At 36.1% G+C, this 19,248-nt stretch overlaps 2 protein-coding genes across 2 annotated transcripts; one reads left to right on the plus strand and one right to left on the minus strand.

Moving 5' to 3' along the window:
* Window positions 1–45: 45 nt before the first annotated feature.
* LOC577255 (ruvB-like 1) lies at window positions 46–9,063 on the plus strand. Its single transcript, XM_777496.5, has 9 exons — window positions 46–334; window positions 1,234–1,453; window positions 1,804–1,887; window positions 2,324–2,481; window positions 3,087–3,236; window positions 4,102–4,364; window positions 5,251–5,353; window positions 6,055–6,146; window positions 6,891–9,063. Exons 1-9 carry the CDS (start codon window positions 191–193, stop codon window positions 7,048–7,050), a joined length of 1,374 nt encoding a protein of 457 aa, XP_782589.2. The 5' UTR covers window positions 46–190; the 3' UTR covers window positions 7,051–9,063.
* Window positions 9,064–9,313: 250 nt separating this feature from the next.
* On the minus strand, window positions 9,314–14,371 carry LOC577313. The gene is made up of 5 exons (XM_794860.5): window positions 14,128–14,371; window positions 12,953–13,031; window positions 12,560–12,611; window positions 11,501–11,758; window positions 9,314–10,741 (listed from the first exon to the last, which is right to left on the minus strand). Exons 1-5 carry the CDS (start codon window positions 14,172–14,174, stop codon window positions 10,677–10,679), a joined length of 501 nt encoding a protein of 166 aa, XP_799953.3. The 5' UTR covers window positions 14,175–14,371; the 3' UTR covers window positions 9,314–10,676.
* Between the last annotated feature and the right edge of the window lie 4,877 nt (window positions 14,372–19,248).

Below are 19,248 nucleotides of genomic sequence, written 5' to 3' on the forward strand. Positions count from 1 at the left end.
ATATTTAAGACTCTTTAACAGTGCACGTTTTCCCATTGAATTCTGTTTGTAGACGCTTTTCACTGATCCCACTCGTTGTCACTGGTGTCGGATAGAAGCAAATTCAGCTTACATTTTTAAGCATCAAATCTAGAAATAACTAGAAACATTTTCTAATAGTGAAATATATACCTGAGTAATAACACCAATCATGAAGATCGAGGAGGTGAAAAGTACCACGAAAACCCAGAGAATCGCAAGTCATACTCATGTGAAGGGATTGGGACTTGATGATTCTGGAAATGCATCATCATCAACAACTGCTGGTCTTATTGGCCAAGAAATGGCCAGAGAGGTTTGTACTATTTTTTGTTCCAAAAGAGTAGAAATTTGAATAGTAGGTTCTTTACATTAAAACATTCTGTCTATGTTAAGTGTCTGACATTAAGTCACATTCAAATTATGTCGAATTTTACCCCAAAATACTTTTATTAGGGGTCTAAATTAAAAATTTAGAAAAAAGCATTTAAATTAAACTCAAACATTGAACTTGTTTGTTGAAGATTAACTGTCCTTATATATGGTTACTGATTAGGGACTTTTTGATTGAGTGAACGAGAATCTCAATTAATGTCCACCACAGATCCACTCGTTGACTGCTCATGTTGGTGCACAGTTTAAAGCTGTTTCGATTCCTGTCGATCATTCGGTCAATATGGGCTAGGGTCTACAGCAACGTCATGTGACGGATCTTCAGTTTCTAATTTTCTATCTTTTTTTTTTTTTATGTTGATCTGTGCTTTAACTAGTACTTTTAATCTTTCCATCATCTGTTTTGGTCCTTCCATATGTTTTGTCTTTGTTTTTATCATTTCATGTCATATACATGATATATCTATCTTTCTTTATGATTTTTTTTGTTAGTATCCTTTTTTCTCTTTCTCTTTTCTTATGTTTTTCTTGAGTTTTTATCCTTTTGTCTCATCTTTATTATATCTTTCCTTATGTTTTTCCTTGTTTTATCCTTCTTTCTATCCTTCCTTGTTTTTTCTTTGTATTCTTTCAATTCTTCTTTCTTTGTTTTTCTGTTTTTCTTTTCTTTCTTTTTTCTCATAGCCTTTCTTTGTGTTTTCAATTTCGCATCTTTACAATCATTGCAATGGATTTTGTTTTCTCCTTTTAAAGACTCAAAGACTGCATCTTCGCCATAATTTTATCATATTCACATCCAACAATTTGCTTTTCTTCCTGCAGGCTTCTGGAGTTGTTGTGGAGTTGATCCGATCCAAGAAGATGGCCGGCAGAGCCATCCTCTTGGCAGGACCTCCTGGGACAGGCAAGACGGCTCTAGCCCTTGCCATAGCTCAGGAGCTTGGCAACAAGGTTCCCTTCTGCCCTATGGTTGGCAGTGAGGTTTTCTCATCAGAGATTAAAAAGACAGAGGTCCTCATGGAGAATTTCAGACGAGCAATAGGTTTGTAGATTAATAACTTTCACATAGCCTAGATAGGAAATCAATGCTATTTCATTGAGAAATGGACCGTTCTCTTTTTCTTTTATATGAGGAATTGCCCTTCATATCTCAGGTATACACTTTAAAGTTTTTTTTTTAAAGGAAATGAGCTAACAAGTAAACCAAGTTAAAAGTTTTCCATTAATTATCTCGTTTCTTGAGAAGTGGTAAAAAAATTATATTTGGTTATACATGTATGTCCTTTTTTCTTTTTCTTTTTACCTTTTCCCCTCAGTGTTATAATTACCAACTTCTTCCAATCTGTATTCTGAAGTTTTATTTCTTTCTTCTTTTTAATTCTTTATACACAGGTCTTCGTATAAAAGAAGGGAAGGAGGTGTATGAGGGAGAAGTCACAGAATTGACCCCTTGTGAAACAGAAAATCCTATGGGAGGTAAGATTTAATATTTTTTCTTAATATTTAACCCCCCCCCCCCCCCACCTCACCGCAGCAGATCCAAGTTTGAAGAGGGTACACATTTATATGATTGTATTATTCATGTCTGAATGTTTATTAGGTGGGCGGACAGGCAGTGGTCATTAAGTTGAAAAAGTGTTGTTGAGTGAATTACTTCCACAGTTTTCTAGAATTTCTGATGAAAATATACACAAGATCATCATGAAGTGTAGATATGCATGTCACTGTGGGGGACAAATCAAGTTGCTGCCTTGGAAACTAAATTTTGATTTTACTTCTGCAGGGATGTTAATCACCACTAATTTGTATTTCTTTTTTACATTTTCTTGTCAGGAGGGCACTCTTCCATTTACACTTTCTATGATCACATATCATAATGTTTTCACTAATCATGTCTTGTTTACACTCGTAGGTTATGGGAAGACAGTGAGTCACGTAATCATCGGTCTGAAGACAGCCAAAGGTACGAAGCAGCTCAAACTAGATCCTTCCATCTATGAGAGTCTACAGAAAGAGAAGGTTGAAGTTGGTGATGTGATCTACATCGAGGCAAACAGTGGAGCTGTCAAGGTATGACGTAATAATTTCTTAGCATCGATGTGTAATCTGCTATAAATTCTGAATAAACATCTTTAGTTACTCTTCCTTTAAAAATCACTGAAAGGTTTTAATTGTGTGGAAAAAAATGTATTTTCTCAAAAAGTCTTATCTCAATTCATTTGTCTCATTTTGAGTGACATACAGATTGAATCAGGGAGATTGCTGGATTAGTGTATATGTAATTCAGGCTGTATAGCTTTGTGTCATTGAGGGAAGGAGAAAAAAGTATCCACTAAGAACATAGAATGGGTCTTTTCATTGTTATGATGAATTAAATCAAATTAGAATATGTTGTAAATATTACTTGATAAATTTGTTTGTTTTGTATTTGTTTGTTTTTGTTTTTTTGTCTTTGATGAGCTACACATTACACAACAGTTCTGCCATTCCTGCCATTCACTTTTTGTTTTCTGCTGCAGCTCTTAATCATACACCTGTTGACTGAATACTCAAGTGAAAATTACTGATACATTTCCAAGTGTTTCTGTCTCGTATGCTTATCCAAATAAATCAGATAAATTATTGAATTGTGAGTTGAAACTGGATTGTTTTTCATGTGATTATTTTGAATACAGAGGCAAGGTAGATCAGACACATATGCAACTGAGTTTGATCTGGAGGCTGAGGAGTATGTACCATTGCCAAAAGGAGATGTTCATAAAAAGAAAGAGGTCATCCAAGATGTCACACTTCATGACCTTGATATTGCTAATGCAAAACCACAGGTATGTGTATAGTAGTTTTACCATTTCATTAAATTGTTACTGTCTATTGTTTTAGATATCCATTCACTTTCTTTTTCTCTTCCATTTAAAAGTTTATCACTTTACTCTTTCCTTTTCCTCCCACATCTCCCTGATACCCCAGGGTCATTCCATGAGTTTGGCGCCAAAAAAAAATGATGATGTCTATATAATGTATACACATGGAAGATGAAATCAGCTGTTGATGATTTCTATGCATTGTATGTGTATAGTAGTGCACTGCCAGAATCATTCCTGTTTCAGTTGCTCCTCTTCAAAATATTTGCTTAATATGCATTCCTTTTTTACCTGCATTATATGGACATCACATTCATTTATTGAGCAGTACATAACCATCTAAACATAGTTGGCTATTCTTTTTTTTGCTAAACTTAATTTGAGCAAACATTGCTATGGTTTATAGGAAATATAGTTTCTCACTTCTGGTATGTCACAGAAATGCCACAACCCCATTGAATGACCCCAGTGTTATATCCTTTCTTTTTGTTTTTTTTGTAGTGCTTCTGTACATACCATATTTATCTGAGCTTTGAAGAAATTTTATCGACTGTGTGTGACCGTGTATACAACAATATTTTGTTGATTGTGAACATAAACATATTTGCAAATTAATAATTTACTCCAGCTGCTTACAATAGGTGTTCTATTGTGCATTACCATCTCATTTTTGTGTTTGCTAAAATTCTCAAGCCTGCAACAATCCGCAAAATTCCTAAAAAATAAACCCTTAACCAAAACAACAGCTCATACTGAATCCATCCAAGCCGCTAGAGAATATTTTCATATTTGATCATTGTTTAAAGCAAAGTACGCTTTTGATTTGTAGGGAGGTCAAGATATCTTATCCATGATGGGCCAGCTAATGAAACCCAAGAAGACAGAGATCACAGACAAGTTACGCAAAGAGATCAACAAGGTTGTCAACAAGTACATCGACCAGGGTGTGGCCGAGTTGGTACCCGGCGTACTGTTTATCGATGAGGTACACATGCTGGACATTGAGTGCTTCACATACCTTCACAGAGCCCTCGAATCAACGCTCGCTCCCATCGTCATATTTGCCACCAACAGGGGCAAATGCACAATTAGGTAAGTCCTAATAGAGAATCTTGCTTTGACAGTGAAAATTGTGGGAAGAAGGAGTAGGGAAAGAAGGAGGATACTTTGGATGGGCAGTCTGCACAAATTGTTGGAAGAGAGAGAAGTGAAAGAACTGGGAGTGGTACTAATACAGAAGGCAAGGAGCTGAGGGTTGTTGAACAGCATGATCACCAAAGTCAAACGATATGGCACTTAGAGAGAGAGAGAGACAGAATAGGGGGACCTGGTATTCATGATGAAGTATAGGATTTGAGAGCTTGTATTTGCTTAGGAAGATGTTTCAAATTCAGTATCAGGCAGGATAATGCTGATGTCATTTCTTTGTTTAGATACATGGTACATTACTATTTGGAATAGTGAGAATGTACATGTATGTCATCAGTTCAAAGTAGGAAGAAAAGATACCATACATACTTCACATTTGCCGATTTCATTTAGACTCTGTTACTTTAAATGTGTTAGTTGTAACTTCTATTTACAGTTTGATTGTTTTTTTTTAAAAAGAGAGATACCATGTATGCTTCATATGTGCCTAGTTTATTTAAATCTTACTCCCTTGAATGTGTTCACATGATCAAAAGTAAGCTTTAAACTTCTGTACATTATAATTCATGAACAGTTTTGTTTACTCCACTGTGAAGAGACCCATGATGGATCTTATTCATGCTTGTTACACACTAGTCTTTTAACATTGCCTTCTGGAACCAGGAGGACCCTGTAGTGAAGCCTATGGGAATGAAAATAATTCAGCCGTCATTGGGTTAAATGAAGAATAAAAAACACTTGACATTCGTAAAGACACTACCCTTTGATGTCTATGTAATATGCATGTATTTTGATTGTTGGTTTAATGGAATCAATGTTTTTGTTTCAGGGGTACAGAGGATGTTCAATCACCCCACGGCATTCCCCTTGATCTCCTAGACAGAGTAATGATCATCAGAACACTTCCATACTCACAGGAGGAAATGATGCAGGTAAAAGTCATTGTCCTTTGGCAAGATATTAATCTACATTTGCCACTCTCCACCCAGGTGTTAATGGGTATCGGTAGGAAGGAATTCCTTGAATGCTGTGAGCGCCGAGGTCGGCTGCCTAGCAGAGCCGGGTAATAGTTGAAGCGCTTTGAGCACCATGCATGGTGGATATGTGCGCTATATAAATATCTAATATCATTATTATTATTATTATGATCAATTCTTCAGTGACTTATTTGTAATCAGCATATGAACATGATCAATTTGAATAGAATTGTGATTGGTTAAAGGGCACAAACATACATGTGAAGTAAAGATTCATGTTTGAGTATTCCAAATTGATTGATAAGATTTAGGGATCTGAATATTAAGTTTGTACAGGAGGGTTAAGAAAAAAATATGTCCTAGGAATTTCACTAAAAGAAAGATCTGTTTTGTACTGCATCATCATGAAAATGTAAGTTTAAGAGTAGGAGGTCAGATATTCAGAGTGACTTCATATGAATGCAGGATAGCAATATTCATATAAAATCAATGTGAAATTATGTGTCAAATGTTAAATGAATACTGTTGAAATAGTGCAAGAAAAATAGATATCAATAAGTCACCTTCTCAATTATGCACTTTTGTTGGATGGTTGTCAGATGGTAATGTTGCATAAACCAAAAGTATTTACCGTTTGTGCCTCATTTATGATTTAGATTCTGCGGATCAGAGCACAGACAGAGAGTATCCAAATCGAAGACGATTCCCTCAACATGCTTGGTGAAATTGGCACCAAGACAACCCTCAGGTTGGTGCATACAAATTACACACTTTGGGTTATTTTCAAGATTACATAGCATTCCACATGTTACATGGTCTTCAATTTTTATGCTTTAATTGAAAATGTATTTCATCATTAAAGTTTAAACTGTAAATAATATTTATTGAAAAAACCCAAACTTTCTTGGTTTAAAATATCTGTATTCTGTGCTTCTATTAGAATCATAGATTTTTCTAATGTCTGTTTGACTCTAGAAACATTGTCTAGTTGGTTTTTATTTCAAGCTTTGTATATTTGTAACTCATCTCCCACCCCTAGTGTTCATTTGTTTTTCTATTTTTTCCTCCTCATACTACTTAAAGCACCAGTCACTTTCTGGAAATGACATTTTGTAGTCGTCTTAATGTGTTCTACATGTAAAATCATTTCTAGTTCCTCACATTCCTTAATTAGTGATGGATTTTTCACCGATATGTGATACTTGGTAAACTATAAATTTCTGCATAATATATTTTAAAGGGATCCTGTAACTTTGTCTCATAACCCTACAGTCTATTGGCAAAAAATGAGTATGGTAAAACCGGTCACTCAAAGATTTTTACTTTTTGAGGCACTTCTTGATCATTTTGAAGCACGATTTTTTAAGTCTTCAATATTACACCATATCACAGACACTGATTACACGTAAGGCCGTGCATCTCAGATTTAACATTTTTAAGCGATGCCTTTAAGTAAAATTAATTTCATTTGTTTTGATAATCCCTCCTCCAGATATGCTGTTCAGCTTCTGACACCATCAAGTATCCTGGCCCGTATCAACGGTAAGGACAGCATAGGAGAAGATGAAATCAATGAGATCAATGAGCTCTTCTACGATGCAAAGTCTTCGGCCAAGATCCTTGCAGCTGCAGCAGACAAGTACATGAAGTAATCCACTCATATCTGATTTCTCATCCAATATTGTCTTCAAAATTGAAATATCCCTGTAAGATTTAGAAGTCTGTCTCGAACCTGTTGCTTACTACCTCTGGTATGTTGTTGCCAGCAGGAAGTCCATTCATCATATGAAAGCAAACTGTGACCCACTATTAAAGACGGATGCTGAGTCAGTTGACGGGGGCTGTACATTAAACTTACACAAGAGGGTTTTATGTCTCTTCCTTTGTGCCAACTGTGAATGCATAATCAGTAGTAAGGTTTCTAGATCTTCCTTTTCCAAAACGTGTGTCCTAAGCTGTTTTTAAACTGCTAAATAAAAAACTGAAGAGATAGGCCTAATCATAGGGGTGTTGACAAAGGCATTCTGGGGAAAATAGCAAATCCAAAGAATAGGTTAACATTCATTTGCTTGAATTGATATGATATGAATTTTAAAATTTGATTATATTATCACTGATCCACTGATTGAAAGCTTGATCTTGGTCGGGTTAGTCATGTCATCATATTTCATAATGACATATTGTCTGTTTGGAGTTAGAAGGGCACTAACTCTGTTTATATAATGAGTTAGCACCCTTCTGACTTCAGACAATGTGGACCTTCCTTTCAGTTTAAAATAATAAAGATCATTTTTGATAGATTTGATTCACAGTGAGTGATGTTAATAATAATAATAATATGTCTTGTTTACCCAGGGTAGCCTCATCAGTATTCATACTGTTCTCCCTGAGGGCCCTGCAATCATATTATGTTCTACGTGTTGATACTCTTGGTAGTGTTGATAATATGGATACTGTAGGAAAAGGGGGGAAAAAAAATCAAATTTTATTTTGTACCAACCTGTATGAGAATACACTCCAATGTGTAATGTGACATCTGCATAATTATGATGATGGTACCCAATTCTTACCAAATTTCTTGATGTTTCATGAATGGAATAAGCACATATTAAACCATTAGGTACTTGAAAGTTAGTTCAGTAATGATACTCTAATGGTCTACATGAGAAATATGTGTGAGCTTTGATGTAGTCTTAAAAGTTTATGCATTGTCATGATTTCCAGTTTTTGACTGAAATATGGACTCTCTTATACACTTAATGCAACATTTTAAAAATGTCATTGTCAAGTATGTTAAAAATGTTTGCTCTACTTCATCACTCGAAATATTTATAATACAATCGGATCCAATCCATATACCAGTGGAGATAATTATGAAGCACTTTGCAACTCCAAGGAAAAGATGTTATACAAAGTGTTTTTTAGATTGATTGGATGGGGTTGGATACTTAATATTTTGCATTTAAAACAGTCAGGGTTGCCCATGTAAAATTTTTATATGCACAATTTGTAAATGACCTAGGAGGCGCAATAGCTCAGTTGGTAGAGCAGTGGTCTCGTAATCTGGTGACCCTGGTTTAAAACCAAGTCGATGCGCTAGTGCCATTTGGTAAGGCATTAATCCTCACTACCAGGTCCCTAGGAGCCGTCGGCCGTCTGGTTGCTTACTCACAAGCATTTATGCTTTCTTAGCAGTCTGGTAGAATAACCATGACATCAACCTGTAATATCAAATGAGGAACTAGAATGCTTTTTACTCTTTTGTCCATACACTGTAATGTCTTTCCATCTTTAGAACCAGTAGACTTCTTTCTGAAGATCAGCATCATATTCAAGGTGCTCAGTTCTTAGACAATCTCTATTTTTTTGTAACAAGATGGAAAAACAAAACAGTACTTGTTTGCTTTGCAACTGGCAAGTTTTTTCTTATTCCCATTTTATGTCACTTTTTTCAAACATTTCCAGCTGTTTTGTTATTCACTTTGCTCTTCACACAATTATTGTGTTTATATTGTGTATAATAATGTAAATTATGTGAAAGCAATTGATTGAATGCACTTGATATGTCATAGAGTGAACTTTCTGAGTTATGAAAAGTGTCATTTTCTTTTTCTTTTTTGTTTGTTTTTCAATAAAAGATACTTTTACCATGTATGTTTTCCAAAGTCATTTTGTTCGGAAATTGTTCATTGCAAAAATTGTAATTTGTTAGTTTATCTGTATTGATATCTTTATTCAGAAAGGTCATGTATAAGAAAGAGAATATCTATTTTAGTGGAAAAAAAGAAAGAAAAAGAAATCAATTAGTAATAAAAGAAGATTTGTGAGGAGGATTTTTTTTGTAGGATGACCCAGTTATGAAAAAAAAAGTATTATTGATCAAAATACAAATTTAATAAACTGAAAAATTGAGTGTTCAAAATTGATAAATCATTTAATTAGTCTGTGCACAAAACAAAACAGAGAACTGATACATGTAATACATTATACACTTAATTTGGACAAATCATGAATTGTCATCACATCACATTGTATGTAGAATCACTCAAATTGGCAAAAATATAACTTTATACAAAATTACAAACAAAAATCACAATAAATGAAGGCTTTCTGAGCACAATCAAAGCAAATATCATAATTAAATTAACATAAGTGAAATGAAATACTAGTAATAGAGTCAGCTGCAGTTAGATAGTAATACTTTATCAATTGAGTCTGTCCAATCTCAAATAAGATTACATGTATTTTACCAAGAATATCACTCTTAAATTACTGCAGATTTTTGTTTTCTATAAGATTCAATATACTGTCATCTAATAATTGCTTGGTAGAGAAGAATATACATAGCACACATCAAAAAGCGTCATTGGAATGTTAAAACGCATATAAACAGCACACACTATTTTCACCTATTTAATGAGTTATTAAAGGAAGAGAATCTCAAATTTCTATTAATTTAAAAAGCCCTGTGAGACAAAAACCGAAAATGGTGAATATTGTGCATAAATATATCTTTTACAAATATCAATATTACTGATATTATTGTTGACTTTTATATCCTTTTTTTTCTTTCAATCGCCCTTACTTTTATGATCCATCGTCTTTATGAATCAAGCGTTTGCGTTCATAAGAATATACCAATCTCGAAGGAGAAACAACCAGAATCCACCTGGAATTACTATATATTTCAAAACGGATTTAACCTCTTTGTGGATCCGAATATATCAAAAACAGACCTATAGTTCCTACACTAGATCCTTTGCCTGATTATTAAATATCAAAACAGTCTCATAATAAGGATTATCGGTAAAGCAAGCCTCTCTTATTAGACGAATAGCTCAGACACACGGGACAATTATAATACTGAAAACACATCTTTAAAAAATCATCAAAAATGATTTAAAAAATCAACCCTTGTCAGTCTTTACAAACAAGGAAAGAACAGCAAGAAAAAAGCAAATGGTGTCACACTGGTGAATGCTTAATGCCGATGATTGTGATATTTCTTCAACGAAATGAATCCCAAGCGGAGAATGATAGGAAGGTGCAGTCCAAACTTTGCCATCTTTTCAATCATTAATTTTGGCTTGATGTCGCAGCTGCCTTGAAGGCTCATATACCGGTAAATCGGCCTTCAGACTTTTATCATTTCGTTGCAGCATTGATGTGAACATTTAAAGGGACGGTGAATAAATTATAACAAATCGTATAAATTATTTAACTTTGCTGGGTTTGATGGCACATTTATGTTTATTCTTCTTTGGCTTGATTTGGTATTCTATGTTCGAGAAGCGTTTCCTATTCCCAAGATTGTGTTCGCTGATCCAATTCCGTATCTGCCGACTGAAAAGAAACAGAAGTACAAAACAGAAATCAACCCCACGAAATAAACTATGATTTTGATTCTCTCTTCTTCCTTCTCTTTTGTTTTATTCATTATACACTACTTAGCTAGCTCTATACAAACGATCTTCATAGATTAACGATACTTGTATATTTCATACCTACCATCATGTCAATATACAACATTTAATTTTTCTACTTCATTGTTCAAGTTACATTATGTAGGTCAACTATAAAAGAGATTAATTCAGATATTTCAAAGTATGGCTACGACATTTAAAAATAAATAACTTCTCTGCCAAAATTTCAATACATTTCAAATAATGTTGGGTAATTTAAAGAAGTTATACGTCGGGCCTTTTTCTACAAATCCGTAGTAAAATATATGTTTCTTATTTGGATGCCAAGGCACTAAAGTCCAAAAGATAACGACGGTATCTACCTTTTCTGGTAAAATTATCATTCAGATGAGGGCGGTTACGCTCTGCTATATTTACGTCGGAAACTCTTCAGAAAAACTCTATAAAATTCACAATTTTTTGGTATTCAGATGAAAAATGATCATGATAAAATAATGTTGGTAGAATAGACGTAAATTGTACAGAATTACATTTTAAAGGCCATGATTGTCATAAAGAAGGGGATAGGGGATCTCCGACTTGAATCTTTCTCCTTGGGGGCGCAGGCCGTTCCCCCGCCCCCCCCCCCCCCCCTGATCCGCCTCCTACTATCTGACTTTGGCCTCGTGATTATACTTACATGATGTAGGTTTGGGTCTATCAATTTGCCAGTAGTTGAAGCCGTCTTTAGCGCGTTGATTAAACGTGGTTCCGTGCGATTCGGATCTGCTGCTCAACTTAGGTCGGTGAAGATCGTAAGAGCCCGGAAGGTTTCCCGACATTTTCCGGATCAGCATCGAATTGAATGTAGGATCTTTAACTCTGGAAAGAGTGCCGCTTTCGGTGTACTGGAAGGTCGCTAGACCCTCTCCTTTCGGTACCATTGGCGCATGGCGGTCTATATATCAAGATAAAGAAAATATGAATATTTTATAATGCGCAAAGTTCCGAAAAAGAAGGTTGTAACCTAGTATAATGAGAGAGAGGGGGTGGGGGTAGAAAAAGAGAGATGCGGTAACAGGGAATTCGCAATTCTATAAAGGTTCTATCATTAAGCCCTATTCCGAAAATTATTTTTATTTATTGTGGACTTGGGTATAATTGAGATTATTTCAAGATTAAAGGTGAGAATATTATATATATTATTGCTCTACCACCCAAAAAGGTAAAACGAGCCCTTAGGAATGATAATAGCGAGAAGATAAGAAGATTAATCCCCTCCCCTCCCCTCCTTCTTCACTTTCCCCTCACATGCACGCAGTGGTGGATCCAGGGGAGGGGGTCGCGCCCCCTCCCCTGCCCCCCAAAGGTAAACAAAACAGATGGTAACGTTACAAAGACGCCCCCCCCCCCCTGCCAAAAAAAGGCTGTGTCGCCGCTAAATATTTGTTCACGAATGAAAACGGATGAGTCGCCGCTAAATATTTTCTCACAAATTGGGCCCCCTCCCTCGCCGTCGGCTGGATCCGCCCCTGCATGCACAACTTTCACGTTTAGCGCTATGAACGTGGTGTTTGATTGGACAGATTTCTCCCGTCATGTAATCCAAAGCAGGTGCTTGAACAAAATTGTCCCTCTATAATAGTTAAGTAGTTACGCAGCATATTCCGTGCCGCGTAACATCACCCCTCCGGCCCCTCACCCCCCCCCCCCCCCCCCACACACACACACACGCACCCACGTACGCCCCTATACTCACCTGCGTGGCTGACAATCTTTCCTGACGGTACAGCGACCTCAAATGTTGTGCACTGTAAGAAAAAGAAGTCGATTGTCATTATATTCCTAATCCCAAATATAGACCTTTTAATTTCATAACTTCAATTATCTTGTCACTCAGGAAAATTAAACTAATGCCCTCGGTTTTTCCATACTTTGGTAATATTTCTGTGGTTTATATGACCATAAATTGCGTCTTTTTTTATCTGATTGATGCTGCGATATTATTTCTTGAAATAATTGATAGCCCCTCCATGAATATTGGTTTTAATAACTCGGTCGATCTCTTATTGATATGATACTGGATACAATGATATTGATATGATATGATTATGATATGGTGTGGTATGGTATGGTATGATGATATGATTACCTTGAGTTTCATTTTGACCCAGTGATCAGTATGACCTTGCATCATGTTGACGGGGTCATGCCTCGACCACCATGTCATTCTGAACGGAGAGAGAGAGAGAGAGAGAGAGAAAGAGAGAGAGAAGAAAAAAAGAACAATATTAAATATAAGTATAGTGATTTGAGATATACATAAACGAATTAGTCACATTCCAATTCATCTCTGCATTTAATGGAAGGATCTTAATTCTAGCGAACTAGTAATTTACCAATTACAATTCAGCTGCGACAACTGGGAACAAATCTTTGTCAAGGAAATCATTTAATCATATTTCAGTGAATTAATGATTTTTTTAAAATATTTACGGAATGAATAGTGTTTAGGTTATAACTTGGCGTAAATAGGATAATGAATGAATTAAAATCTTTTCAAGTACTCTGAATGATATTCATTTCAGGGAAGAGGTGCGTGAAAATGTCGGGAAACGAATGATTTCATATTATTTTCAGGGAACGAATAAATTGAACTGATAAGAAATTTGTTTACCAGATAAGAATTTACAGAATCGATCAAATGAGTAAAAGCATAGTTACAAGCCAATTTTGTGTCTTGATGGCTTGATATTCCTAGAACGTACATAATTATTAACATTCGGACCTTATAGATTTCCACGTATTTTCCATTGTCATGATGTAAATTTACATTCATTTCAGGCACACCCACATAAGACAATTTTAGTGAAGTATAAAACAACAAATGTATTTCTTAGTTAAACTATGAAATGATTATCATTTTAATATGATTTTGATAATTCATTCTGGGGTTCTGTGGAGGCATTGAAATATTAAGTTAAAAGAATCCCAAAGAATCTCAAATGAGAAACAGAAGTTATAACTTGATAAGCAACACTTTACTCCTACCTACACACTTGACCGTAAAGTTTATGCTGAAAGTATATGTTTCGGAAATAGTGCATAGCATTCATTTAAATGTGTAAGTTATGAGAATCTCTAAGAAATTGACAAACATATTAATTGCAATTTTGATGAGTATAACACCTTATTCCGTATATTCCTGACAATACTATTTACAACATTGAGGACTGATAGAAGTTTAGTATGTGAGTGCAATGCAGTCTACCGCAATAAACTGGAGTATATAGAAATATAATAATAATAGTAATAATAACCACTTACGATGATTTCCTTGGTGAAGTAGGTCGATGTGTTGCTACGTTTGCCATAATTATCTATGGCTCACAAGTCCAAGTTTGACTAGAAACTATATTAAACAAGCCTCCGAAACAACTTAGCACCAAGTTATAAACAGAGCGATATAGGACTACCGAGGACTGTATAGTTTACATTGGTACTGCGTTTTGACGATCGCACGCTAATAAGACGGGACCGCTAATCCCCCCTGCCCGTCAATAAACGGTGTCTTAGGGGTAACTCGCAGGGGGACCCGGCGTCTGTTGGCATGGCAACACGAAACCAAGCAGCCAAGGATTGTGTACGAGGAGTGCTCGGTAAATAATAAAAGATCCTTTGAGGGGGTCGACTAGCGGTCGGATGGGGTAAAGCCATTCAAGTATGCAATGTAATTGCCCTTTATAACTGTTGTAAAAAGCGAAACTAAGTGTTTATAGGCCGAGATATTGAGACAATAATGCGAAATAGATTGTACAAACTGGTCAGTCGAGTTACCCAAGCTGTTAACAATTTTTTGTTATATATTGTCCTGTAAGAGATACAGAACATCAGGTTTATTCTATGCAACCCTAATGTGAGGTCTATCCTAAACAAGATATCGGAACTTAGGATTATTTTTGAACGAAAAAAGGCTGTCTATTATTGCTTTCACTGAAACATGCAAAATAATTCTATATAATAATGATGATAAAATTGAAATAGACGGATATAAATCATCCTTTGACATCCTTTGGATCGATCTTTGGCTCTGGAGGTGGTGTGTGTTTCTGAGAAATGATTTTGCATTCAATATTATTGATGCTATAAGTATTGGTGTAATTTGCTTATACCAAGATCAAAACAAATTGTTGTGGGCGTGATCTGTATATATAAACCTCCGAAAAACAACTTGTTTTTCGAGAAAGAAGGAAGACGAAATTATTCTTTTAGGAGACATGGATATTTATCTACTTCACAAATCGCCACTGGCTAAAAATTATATTGATTTGTTGAGTAAAAAGAAAGCAAATTCTCGTCTGAAGTTGTTTTTTAACACATATCAAAGTTTTATTGATTTAAAAGCAAGACGTATACTCTAGCTGTTTCGCTCTTATTCAATTTTATATTTGACTATGTTAACCCTGCATGGTAGTAATAGTAACTTAAACAAGTCAGATCAACAGAAGTTGAAAATGATACAGAACGAAATGGTGAGATTCATCAATTTCTGTTGTCGGCTACATCGAACTTTCTAAATAAGGTTTTCTTGAAGTCAACCAACGATTGAAACAACTCGTAGTGTATCACGTGCATAAAATAAATCATATACTAGGTCAAATCCTTAATATATTCGATCCAACCTCGATCTTGTTACTGACTTACACGACTATAATACAAGACATAGCCGATTCAACTTTAACTTACCAGAAAGAGTAGCCATATTGGAAATTCATTTTATTACATTGCCATAAAACATTGGATTTCCTAATGATATAAAGGAAGTAAAAAACTTTGCTCATTTTCAAAGGAAATTAAAGGAATATTTGAGAGTCAGAGGAAAGAAGCGAATGACATGTTATGATTGAAATAGCGTGAATACAGAACACTTTTCTCTTCTCTGCCAGGTTCATACTTTTAATTTTGTATATACTGTCTAATGGTTTTGTACGTTTTAAAAATACAACATATTTATCATTATTTTCCTTTTCTTTCTCCTTCCCCTCTTCTTCCTCCTCCTCCTCCTCCTCTTTTCTTCTTCTCGGTCTTCTTCTTTTTCTTTTTCTTCTTCTCCTTTTTCTTTATCTTCCGACTGCTTGTACTTTTTATCATTTCTATCATTATAAGCTTATGTTGTCATTATCATTATCATAATTTCAATCATTATTATTTTCAATGTTGTTATTATCATTATTATCTAAGCCTGTAAATATTAAAATTTTATCTTGTTCATTTTGTACCGTGTAATACTGCACTGGATAAACTCTCGAGCTTTCGTTGGTTATCCTTTTCAAGCTGACTTAATTTTTGATCTGTTATTCTTTTATATTGTTTTATGTTGGAGGCTTCAATTTGTTTGCAAATAAAATCAATTAATCAATCATATTAATTAAGATTAGATAGGGTGGCTTTCGTCATCAGGGTATTTCCCCTCTTACATGTATTTTTTTTTATCTAGGACTATCTGTTACTATTTTGCTGCCTTATATTTTTGTTTATACACTTTCTTCCATTTGTCTGCCTTTTTAATTTTTATATTTATTTTTGTATTTTGTATGTTTTTCCTTCATATATTATCGAATCTTGGAAATATGTGATTTTCATTTTTTTTTTAAATGATATGAGCTTAGATGGCCCCCCCTGGCGCTCAAGGACCCCCAAACAAATAAGAGCTCACTACCCCCCCCCCCCCCCCCCCCCCACTGAGCGAATTATCGGCCGGCTGTTTCGCCGCTAAATATTTTCTCACGAATTGGGCTCCCTCCCCTGCCGCCGGCTGGATCCGCCCCTGGGTTTCATCGCCTCCCAACACCCCCTCCCAACCCCCAACCCCCCTCCTATTTCCCAACCCCCAACCCCCCTCCTATTTCCCAACCCCCCAAAAATAATAATAATAATTTGATAAACTTTTTTGTTAAAACCTTGCCGACCATTACTAAATAGTACGTACCGACATATTGCCGGTTTCAAAATCCTTCTAAAACGTTGTCAGAAAGAATGTGAGACTAACTCATAGAGATATATACCAGGCGCGGATCTAGGATTTTCCAATAGGGGGGGCCGGAAATTTGAAAATTGCGCAGACCATTTTTTCAAGGTCATATTAGAAGTACCATACCGGTACAATTTTTGACATTTTCTTTGGGGGTGGGCTATAGCCTCTTGCCCGAAAAAGTAATTTTCTGGTTTCACAATTCGGCTAGTGAGCGAAGCGAGCGAGCAACAATTAGAGCACAATATTGTGAAAGTGTTATTTATCACCAAAATAAACGAGAAAAGATATCAAACTCATATTCGGGCAGCTCGCTGCCACCCCCCCCCCCCTCCCATTAGGCACAAAGCGCGGAAGCTTGACCTTTCATTAATTATTAGAGAAAAAGACGATTTGTTGTACCATTCTCGACTCGTATTCCTTGTCTGAGTTCAGTTTTCCCCCTCCCGCGCGAAGCGCGGAAGCTTTGGCGTTTCATTAAATTATTAGAGAAAGAAGACTATTCGTTGTACCGTTCTAGACTGTTAATCCTTGTCTGAATTCAGTTTCCCCCTCCCGCGCAAAGCGCGGAAGCTTTGACCTTTCATTAAATTATTAGAGAAAGAAGGCGATTTGTTGTACCATTCTCGACTCTTAATCCTTGTCTGAATTCAGTTTTCCCCCTCCCGCGCGAAAAGCGAAAGCTTTGACGTTTCATTAAATTATTAAGGAAAGAAGACGATTCGTTGTGACATTCTCGACTCTTAATCCTTGTTTGAATGCAGTTTTTCCCCTCCCGCGCGTAGCGCGTAAACTTCTGACGTTTCATTTAACTATTAGACAAAGAAGACGATTCGTTTTACCATTCTCGACACCCAATCTTTGTCTGAATTCAGTTGCCCTTTCCCGAACGATGCGCGGAAGCTTTCACATTTCATTAAATTATTAGAGAAAGAAGACGATTCGTTGTACCGTTCTCTACTTGTCAGAATTTTCAAAAATGTTTCATTGTCTGCTCCTTTTTCGTCCTATGTCATCTTACTGCCCCTACTGCCCCTGGCTACGCGACTGAAAATCCCTGAGCCCAATATGTACGTTCTTTCCGCTATATTTCTTTCTAGCTATATTTCTAAATTTCCTGGGGGACGTGTCCCCCTATCGGGCCCAGGATTGCCGCCCCTGTCCATGATTACTACCAACATGAGTTCAAATACAAGCACAAGCGAGTTGGTATGAGCTGAATCCAAATGAAGGGCAAAATAAGAGTTATGAAGCGGCCCTACCGTTAATTTAAAATTTGGCTGTTGAGTATATAACTTCTATTTAAAAGACACCCAAAATATTGTGCCCTTTTCAAATTTCTCCCTAAATAGCGATGACCTTTGTAGCGCAGGGGCTGTTCTTAACGTTTAACTTTGAATCCGCGGCTCGAGATTTTATGCGGCCGGCCCGGCCCCTCTCTATTCAATAATTTCGTTATCTTTTCTCTTCTCTTTTCTTTTCTCTTCATTTTTCCTTTCTCTTCTCCTTTCTTTTCTCTTCTCCTTTTTTTCTCCTCTTCTCCTTTCTTTTTTTCTCTTCTTTTCTTCCTTTTTTTTCCTTCCTTCTTTTTGCGCCGCCAATAGGGGGGGGGGGGGCGGCCGTTTCGGCCCCCCCTGCAGGGGGGATATATAGTTAATACAGAGATATATAGTTAATATATATATAGTTAATATAGAGATATATACTTAATGGTATACAGTAGCGGATCCATGGATCCGCCACTGTATACCATTAAGTATATATCTCTATGGACTAACTCCACTTTTCTTTCTTTTCCTTTCTTTCCTCTTCTCCCTCTTTTTCTTTTTCTCTTTCTTTCTTGTCTTCTCTTTCTTTTCCTTTGTTTTCTTTTCCTTTCTTTTCTTTTCCTTTCTTTTCCTTTTCTTTTTTTCTTTTCTTTCCCTATCCCTCTCATTATTTCCCTCCCCCTTTTCTCATTTTTCCCGACAATATCCTGACAGGTGGGAGGGAGTGTCGCACCCCCCCCCCCGGCCCCCACCCTGGGCACTACTACAATAACTGTCAGAGAGACTCCAGGGACCCGTGAAGGGGTTGAAGAGGGAGCTTCTAGGAACTTTTAAATTCATATACACGCCTATAATTACATTCCCCCCTCCTCCTCCTCCTCTTCTTCTTCTTCTTCTTCTTCTTCTTCTTCTTCACCTTCTTCTTCTTCTTCTTCTTCTTCTTCTTCTTCTTCTTCTTCTTCTTCTTCTTCTTCTTCTTCTTCTTCTTCTTCTTCTTCTTCTTCTTCTTCTTCTTCTTCTTCTTCTTCTTCTTCTTCTTCTTCTTCTTCTTCTTCTTCTTCTTCTTCTTCTTCTTCTTCTTCTTTTATGAATTGTTTAATGGTTACTTTCTCATGTATTACGTACTACTTGTTGTTGATTATTGGTATA

This window comes from Strongylocentrotus purpuratus, unplaced genomic scaffold (genome assembly GCF_000002235.5).
Source record: "Strongylocentrotus purpuratus isolate Spur 01 unplaced genomic scaffold, Spur_5.0 spur5_scaffold_6, whole genome shotgun sequence".
Taxonomy (NCBI): domain Eukaryota; kingdom Metazoa; phylum Echinodermata; class Echinoidea; order Camarodonta; family Strongylocentrotidae; genus Strongylocentrotus; species Strongylocentrotus purpuratus.

Bases quoted from the DNA above. Each gene is read 5' to 3' on its own strand.
- LOC577313 (XM_794860.5), bottom strand. From the start codon at position 14,174: ATGGCAAACGTAGCAACACATCGACCTACTTCACCAAGGAAATCATC. The intron at 13,032-14,127 runs GTAAGTGGTTAT...CTCTCCGTTCAG, and splicing joins ACTTCACCAAGGAAATCATC to AATGACATGGTGGTCGAGGC. The intron at 12,612-12,952 runs GTAATCATATCA...TTTTTCTTACAG, and splicing joins GGGTCAAAATGAAACTCAAG to TGCACAACATTTGAGGTCGC.
- LOC577255 (XM_777496.5), top strand. From the start codon at position 191: ATGAAGATCGAGGAGGTGAAAAGTACCACGAAAACCCAGAGAATCGCA. The intron at 335-1,233 runs GTTTGTACTATT...TTCTTCCTGCAG, and splicing joins GCCAAGAAATGGCCAGAGAG to GCTTCTGGAGTTGTTGTGGA. The intron at 1,454-1,803 runs GTTTGTAGATTA...CTTTATACACAG, and splicing joins GAATTTCAGACGAGCAATAG to GTCTTCGTATAAAAGAAGGG.